Here is an 8,665-nt window from a genome sequence, read left to right as displayed (position 1 = left end):
TATATTTTGATGTAACTTGAAAATTCATATTGGTGCTTGGAGTTGACAGACTTCCTCGAAGATGTATGTTTGTCTCCTCAATTTCTCACTGTCGCACACATCCAGCCACTCCAGCAAAAGATTGCAGCTTTGTGTTCGACTGGTCTGACAATGTCGTGGAAAATCCTCTTACACTCTCACAAATGCCTCGTCTCACTCCCTCTCTCTGAAAAGGAATTAATGTCCTTTTTTTAAGTGTTGTGATCCCTACATAGGGAGAATGCTGTGTAGTTGGACTGAATTTTAACTCCACATGTGGATCAGTAGAACTAAGGGCAGGTTTGAGGTGCAATAACAGCAAACCTACTTTCCAAAACGCCTTGGGCTGTCATGGGAACTCTTGTTTGGTGTTGGTGCTATTATCTTAGATGTTTAAAGACAAATTGAAATTTGTTTGTTTTTTTGCCTTTTTATGATAATTATTAATAAAATGGTTTCTTATAAAGTATTTAATTTGCATCTCTGCTTATTGGTGATATTTTGCATGTTGAAAATGTGGTTTTATTTAGGCTTTTTATTCAAAAAAAATTGGGATTTGTATATGGTGCATGATATTTTAGTTTGTTATCAGTGAAGGATTCAGACTATGTAGGGGTGGGATGAGTGTCATTTTTCTAATATCATTATGGTAGTTCTGGTACATTCTGTACTAAAGCTAGGCTTATCATGGTTTTGACCAAAGATGGACAGTAGTGTTTTGAGAATTGTTCTTCAGTTCTGTCTTTAGTGGGGAATACACATTTAAGTCCAAAATGTCCACTATTGGGGAATAATTCAACATTCAATGTCATCTTTATGAATACTCTCTGAAATAGTGTTCTGCAATGTTACGTGCATGTTTTCAAGCCATTAGAAATGATAAACAATTCTTGTAATTTTTAGTGGATGATTTGTGAATCCTTGACTTTATCACTTGGCGCTGTTGTCCACCAAGCAGGACAGACTGAACTGAACGACCTTGATCGTGTGCAAAACAAAGCTGCAGCTGTTGGATTTCTCCATGAAACCAAGGCCGTGAGGCACTTTTCAACCCGAGAAGTCTCAACAGCAGCATCTCATAGTCTGTCCATAGATCCTTTAATCCGTCAAGAGCTCTTATTTAGCCAACACTTGTTCTGTATCCATCTGGCATGCAGCACATCCCTATTCCATCACTGTACTTCGTCCAATAACTGCTGAGAGAACTTTTTAAAGCCAACGTGTCTGTAATCAATCGTCAATTTGCAATCGCATCCTTAGAATTGCATCACAAATGGCTACTTTTATGAGGACAACTGGTGGGCCGAATTTGGCCCCCAAGTTTCCTAAGCATTTTCTTGTATTTATTATTTTGGAAGTCTGTAAAGTATTCCTACGCAAAGTGTGAAATTAGCATGTTTTAATCAAATATACCTGTTTGGGCTTCTTGCGGTCAATTTGCAGTCTACAAATGATTTCGTAATTTGTGTATATTTTGTTTCGCTGCTGAATCTAGTTGATCATCCCTGAAGAAGAACTATGTAAGAAATGGCAGGACACAGAAGCAATAAGATAGTGTTGATATACTGTAATAGACCAGACGTTACCTATGAAAGGCCTTTATAGAAATGTCATTACACGCATGGTTTTTCTGTCTCCTTCAAACATCCTCCCTTTTTTGAGGTGCTTCAATCTCCAGTCTTTTCTCACCCACAGGGAGGGCAGGTGTCTGTCTGCCACACACAAAACACTCCATTGTCTGTCTTGTGCTTCCTTTCCCTAGCCTTATCTCAACCCACCGTAGTATTCGCAGCATTCACTGTCCCTCCACATCTTACAACATAGGATAGTTTCTCAAGGACACATCACATAGTATGAGCTGCGTATTTGGCAGTCTGTCCTCCTTAGCTGAAAGAGGGGCGGTGTACTACATAAAACCCATCTCCCTCGCTGACCTGACCCAAAACAAGTGTTCGATCCAGACGTGACTGGACAGACAGGGTTACTATGAGGCTATGGTGCATATTCTGCTTGATACTGCTGCTGCCCAGCACAATGGTCACTCTGCCACACCAGGGCAGACTGAGTGACAGCCGGTGTCAGGAGGACCCCACGCCAGACCACCCAGGAACAGGGCCAGGTCAGTCACACTATTCACCATCCCAATTACACTGTCCGTACTGCTGTTTGTAACTTGTTGCCTTGATATGAATCTGTATGCCTGGGACCTGGCCATAGCTGTGACCATACATGGATTCATTAGCATTTGCAAGAAAATATTGTATGCATTGTAATGTACAGTTTTTACTTTGTGCTCTATTTGTTAATTGCATTAACTAACTGCTTATTAGAATTTTCTGTAACTTAATTTATCAAATTGTGAATGATGCAATTTCATCTCTGAATAAGGTCATCATCTTTTGGCCATCAAATTAAACATCTGTCCAAATATTGTTATGGGAATACTGCCTTCTGTGACTACATTTAGTCTGTTCTTTCATCCAAGGAGACAACAGTTCAATGGAGGTTGGAAAAGGTTTGGGAGAGAATGCCTTAACAGTGAAGGAGACCATAAACTCCCATCCCAGCGCTCCTCACCTACCTGGGGACACTCCATGTTTCGGAAGGATACCGTCTCATGGAGAGGTTATTGAGGATATGCTTTCAGCACTTCGTGAAGGTTGGGGCCAGGAAAGCAACCTGAGAAAGGAGGATTTGACTCGATTTGGCGTTTGCTCACACTCTGATGGTGCTCCAGTACCTGCCTTATCCACACTAGCTGAAGAAGCCAAAAAAGAGAAACATGGGCTACATGTTTGGCACCCAACCAAAGGTACATTTTTGTCTCTTTCCAGATTTCAGCTTTGAAGGTATGGCACAGATATGGATATGATTCTGGATGTACTGAAATGGGATGTTATGTCTTGTCTATCAGAGCTCATGGAGGGTGAAGTGGAGGGAGGGGGTCTTGTGTTGACCCTCCACCTCCCCCGGCCTCCCCTCTCCAATATCAAGCCCATACTGCTCCTTGCCTTTAGAAACCCCAGAACAGGAGCGCTCGGTGCCATCACTTTCACCAGTCACTCTCTGCAGCCTTACAAACAGGTTTGAATTCATTACCTGCTCAAGAACAACATTCCTGAACTTCTTACTTGTCTCTCACATTTTACAAGTCTTGTCTTACCATGATGTTTATAGACCATTAAAGGAAAAGTCCACTGTTGATACAGTCGCAAATGTTTTGTATGTCAGCTGTCAAGTTTTCAAGATATTGTGCTTTCAAGAAGCAAAGTGTCACTGGCCACATCATCACGATGATGCATTTCTCATCATGATAATGTGGCCGGTGACACTTTGTTTCTTTAGTTTTTGATGTTCTGCTATTATCTGACTCCACCTTTTCCCACTTCTCCCAGACAGTATGCATTTCAGAAGGAACACAGTTCCTCATCCTAACAGGAAAGCAACCCGAGGGCAAAAGTCAACTGAAATGGAGATTCAATGTTGACACAAAAACACCAGAGACAGGTAATAACATCGCATACAGCTTATCGCGTTCAAGTTAATATGCTTTCCTTCCATCAGCATGTCTCAAGATTATTCACCTTTCGGCAGGACAAAAGCTTTCTGAACTACGAGGTATCCTGATTGGTGACGGAACAAGAAGTGATGTCAGTGTCATTCCCCTGGTGCTTTTCTCAACGAATAGAGGAACTGATGAAAGGTCAGTTAGCTTTGTCTTTTTTCAAATGCGGCACCTATTACTGTCTTTTTCTTTAAGTGATTGAAGCCATAGAGATTCTTAAATGAGTGTAATTGTCTTCCTCAGAGTGACAGAAAAGCTGAGTCCCTCCCCTGCTCCCTCTGGGACCTACACGTTTCTGTGTGAGCTGCAGAAGTTCCTCAGTGACGTCATGCCACCACAGACGCAGTCACAACCATGGGCTGCTTCGGTCCCTCTGTACTCTCTGGACTCTCTTCCCCCCCTGTCCCTTGGGGTGTCGTCCAGTGAGACCCTCCTTGCCAGGCTGCTCAACTCCTCAGCTCCCACCCTGTTCTCTTTCCCCACACAGGGCTCTGTGCTCCAGGGGCATCGCGGGGAGCTGTCCCTGCAGCCCGCCCTACTGGAGGTGCTCAGGCAGAGGCTGGAGGAGGTTCTGGTCCAGATGAGGGCGGAGGAGGTGGGCAAAGCAGGGATGGACAGACTGAGGAGACTCCAGGAACTCTGTGTCCTTCCTAAAGAGGGCGAGGAAGCACCAGCAGGTGAGCAGGCCTCAATGTAAATTCATGATAAATGTCTGGGAATTTATTTAATTGCTAAGTCATTTAAACCTTTTTTTCTTTCACTCACATAGGTGTTGGGAGCCCCAGTGAGACGCAGTACCGAGCCCTGCTTCTGCTGAAAGCCCTGCAGACAGTAGTGGGAGCCTGGGATGTGGAGAGGGGGCAGCGGGCCACCAGAGCAGGCCAGAAGGGCCCAGGGAACCGGCACCTCTGTCGGCTGCACAGTCTCACCGTGTCCCTGGAGAAATACCTGCTGTCTCCTCCTGAGGCCACCATCTACAACTGCCAGGGAGTCTGCAGCTTTCCCCTGACCAACGGGAATAACCATGCTATCCTGCTTAACAGCCACATCCAGAGTGGCCTGGCCCTGGAGCGCTCACCCTGCTGTGTGCCTGTGGACTATGAGGACCTCAAGGTGGTGGAGTTGGATGAGCATGGAACCAATATCTGCTACAAACCAAACATGGTGGCCAAGGAGTGTGGATGCCGCTGACTCCTCCATGTGGTGCAATGATTGGTATTAAAGGGCCAGGGCACCTGCATTGTTGCACCATTACTCAATAAAAGTCAAGTAGAATTGCATGTTTTAGGTCAACGAGTGCATTTATTTTGTTTATTGTAAATACATTATCACATCTAGTTCTCCACAATATTAGCTGATTTAATACACATTTTGTCACTCAGCTATGTAAATAGAAAACTCATTGGCACAGTGCACATATTGGATCTTTCAAATACAATTTGTGCATTATCAATTTGCACCACATGATCATATTGAAGGCTGAAAGAATATATTGATCATCAAATACGAGATAGAAACCAGCTAATCTTATTGATTTCTGTATACCCTTTAAATATGAAGAACATTTATGCAAACAGATTATGCATGATCAGATAAGACTATGGTGCATTTAAGATCATTGTGATGTACTTTTTTTTACAGTAGTAACATTTTAACTACAATATATCCTTATTTCAATATAATAAACACACTTTGATTATTCCTTCAGAAAATGTTTTCCTATTTTGTTGTACGATCCTCCTCTTTCCCCTCGTTTACCATTCTCCATCATGTTATCGCTCTATCATTCCTTTAACAGCCCTTTGTCAGACACATCTCTATTTCTGATCCTCAAGATTCCCCCTCTTCTCTTTGAATTTCCTTTTCTTCCATCATCTGATCCCCAACTCAACAAGCTGTCCCACAGAGAGGCTGCAGGCTGCAGGGAGAGAACAGGAAACACCCAGGATCATTACATAAGGTTCCAAAGCCGAGCACGTAATTATTTGTTATTCACTGTGTTAGTTCTAAGAGGGACACGTGATGAAAATAAGCTATGATACCTGAGCTGTGCCGTCTGGTTGTAGACCGGTGCCTCCAAGTAACATCTGAGTAAGATCATTCTCCTCTAGAAGTACATCCAGAGCATCTAAACCACAACAGACGCATGAGCTAGTCTGTGTGCATTGAGGTTATGAGAAATTGACAAATGTTTCACAATGTTTCAACACTCACCATGTACTTCATTCACGCCGGAGCTCACAAGCACAATGATGATGGCCAACACTATGCAACGGTTCAAAGTAATGCTTTTCCATGGGTTCTCAACCTCACTCAAACTTTGGATGGACAAAATGCGTTCATATGACACTAGAGGTAAACGGAGAGAGTAATAAGTCAACATGGGACAAAATATATTATCACTGAATGTAGAAATGTAAATATATTGGAAAAGGATTGTATTACTGCCGAGGCTCTCAGATGATAATGTTCTGGGTCTGTTGCGTCCTGTAAAGTCAGGTAATATTGAGGTTTTGCTACTGCAAGATATTTAAAGACTACTAACACATTGTGTACAAGGATAGAGCTGAGTACACACGTGCATTGGGTTACATTGCATGTTTATGCTGAGGCAGTGGACATGTTCAGTCCGATTTAAAGCATATGTGGCATAGACCATGTAGCATTGCTAGAAATAGACATCTTGCTGAATCAACAGAGGAAGAGTAATATACAAACAGATAGTCTTTGTCAAATAAATGATTCCCAAACTAGATTATAATGCAAACCTTTAAAAACCCATACATGACAGATTGAGTCTTACCTGGGTTGACCTTTTTCTCCTATGGAAAGCAAGTGATTTCCGTTCACTGGTGTCGGAAAGTGTCTTATAGCCTGCCCTGCTTCAGATGACGTGGTCCCTGACAGGCAGGCACAGCTGAGAGCTTATGACAAAAATAAAAATACATCACTGGAGGGATTGTTGCTACAGACTATGCTATGGCCTGGCCACCCTCATAAACACCATACCATTCTGATATGATCCCGATCTTTGAAGTGTGTCATTGTCGGCTATGGTGAGGTGAAATAGGCAGTATAGCTACAGTTTGTATGCCAGAGATGTGATAACTATGTTTCTATTAAAGGGCATTACGTCACTTGCATGAATTATCAGACTGGGTTTTTGTCATTAAAAAAATCATAACAACGACAAACATAGTACAAAATACAATAAATGTAAGTACCTGACAATAGACACAAGGAAGTACATCAGCTGTGCAGGACAACAGTATATTGATGGCTGTAGATTCATCTGTTAGCATGGAAATACCTGTGAATTAGCAGTTAGAAAATGCGACCATTACAATTAGAGCATGCTACCTAACTCATCTCTTACAGCAATAACATACAAACGCACATCCCAGGATGCCCCCGATATCTAACAAGTGCCGTACACAGTGGCCAGTTTATTAAGTACACCCACCCGTTCACCAAAATGACCGCAAATTAATTACTTAAAAATCATACAAATGTGATTTTCTGGATTTTTGTTTTAGATTCCGTCTCTCACAGTTGAAGTGTACCTATGATAAAAATTACAGACCTCTACATGCTTTGTAAGTAGGAAAACCTGCAAAATCGGCAGTGTATCAAATACTTGTTCTCCCCACTGTATGTCTGCAGTGGCAAGTGGAAACATAACCAACCCTGTTACACAAGGAACCTCTTTGCGTAGTGCAACACATGAATTTAACAATTCTAGGTTCTCTTTGGTTTTTGTAGAACCTCCTGCAACTGGAAACGGACATTTATAAGGTAGCCTTTTCCTCCAATTCGAGAACGAAGACAGTATCACCAAGAGCAGGTTAGTTGAAAAATCTATAGCTGCGTTTTGCATAAGCTAACCTGTAACGCCCAGTAATGGAGACATAATTATCACATGTATGGTGTACAAACTGCAGCCAAGGCAGTAGCCTATGATAATATCTGCAATGTGTTAATTATAACAACAAAGTGCTCTCCAACCATTAGATATAGCCACAATCCAAAACATTATCATCATCCACATGTCTAAACTATACAGTTTAATCAAAAACATGACTACAGCATATGGCCTAGAGGAGTAGTACAGTTTGTTTGTTTAAAGGCCCAGTGCAGTCAAACGTGATTATTCTGTGTTATATACACTGCTCAAAAAAATAAAGGGAACACTAAAATAACACATCCTAGATCTGAATGAATGAAATATTCTTATTAAATACTTTTTTCTTTACATAGTTGAATGTGCTGACAACAAAATCACACAAAGATGATCAATGAAAATCAAATTTATCAACCCATGGAGGTCTGGATTTGGAGTCACACTCAAAATTAAAGTGGATAACCACACTACAGGCTGATCCAACTTTGATGTAATGTCCTTAAAACAAGTCAAAATGAGGCTCAGTAGTGTGTGTGGCCTCCACGTGCCTYTATGACCTCCCTACAACGCCTGGGCATGCTCCTGATGAGGTGGCGGATGGTCTCCTGAGGGATCTCCTCCCAGACCTGGACTAAAGCATCCGCCAACTCCTGGACAGTCTGTGGTGCAACGTGGCGTTGGTGGATGGAACGAGACATGATGTCCCAGATGTGCTCAATTGGATTCAGGTCTGGGGAACGGGCGGGCCAGTCCATAGCATCAATGCCTTCCTCTTGCAGGAACTGCTGACAGCCACATGAGGTCTTGCATTAGGAGGAACCCAGGGCCAACCGCACCAGCATATGGTCATCTCGGTACCTAATGGCAGTCAGGCTACCTCTGGTGAGCACATGGAGGGCTTTGCGGCCCCCCAAAGAAATGCCACCCCACACCATGACTGACCCACCGCCAAACCGGTCATGCTGGAGGATATTGCAGGCAGCAGAACGTTCTCCACGGCGTCTCCAAACTCTGTCACGTCTGTCACATGTGCTCAGTGTGAACCTGCTTTCATCTGTGAAGAGCACAGGGCGCCAGTGGCGAATTTGCCAATCTTGGTGTTCTCTGGAAAATGCCAAACGTCCTGCACGGTGTTGGGCTGTAAGCACAACCCCCACCTGTGGACGTCGGGCCCTCATACC

The 8,665-nt window shown here is 43.0% G+C and overlaps 1 protein-coding gene and 1 long non-coding RNA gene across 2 annotated transcripts; one reads left to right on the top strand and one right to left on the bottom strand.

Moving 5' to 3' along the window:
* The first annotated feature begins 1,942 nt into the window (after nt 1-1,942).
* LOC111975280 (muellerian-inhibiting factor-like) lies at nt 1,943-5,266 on the top strand. Its single transcript, XM_024003480.2, has 7 exons — nt 1,943-2,137; nt 2,504-2,830; nt 2,933-3,102; nt 3,414-3,525; nt 3,613-3,721; nt 3,827-4,260; nt 4,353-5,266. The coding sequence occupies exons 1-7, from the start codon at nt 2,005-2,007 to the stop codon at nt 4,772-4,774; spliced, it is 1,707 nt and encodes a 568-aa protein (XP_023859248.1). The 5' UTR covers nt 1,943-2,004; the 3' UTR covers nt 4,775-5,266.
* Nucleotides 5,267-5,297: 31 nt separating this feature from the next.
* On the bottom strand, nt 5,298-6,485 carry LOC111975281 (uncharacterized). Its single transcript, XR_002878807.2, has 5 exons — nt 6,387-6,485; nt 6,029-6,070; nt 5,798-5,932; nt 5,626-5,711; nt 5,298-5,501 (listed from the first exon to the last, which is right to left on the bottom strand). It is a non-coding gene; the product is annotated as an uncharacterized lncRNA (long non-coding RNA).
* Between the last annotated feature and the right edge of the window lie 2,180 nt (nt 6,486-8,665).

The sequence above is a fragment of the Salvelinus sp. IW2-2015 genome, linkage group LG16 (genome assembly GCF_002910315.2).
Source record: "Salvelinus sp. IW2-2015 linkage group LG16, ASM291031v2, whole genome shotgun sequence".
NCBI classification, from domain to species: Eukaryota; Metazoa; Chordata; class Actinopteri; order Salmoniformes; family Salmonidae; genus Salvelinus; species Salvelinus sp. IW2-2015.
Note: the sequence above shows the minus strand (reverse complement) of the source record. Positions and strands in the feature narration are given on the sequence as shown.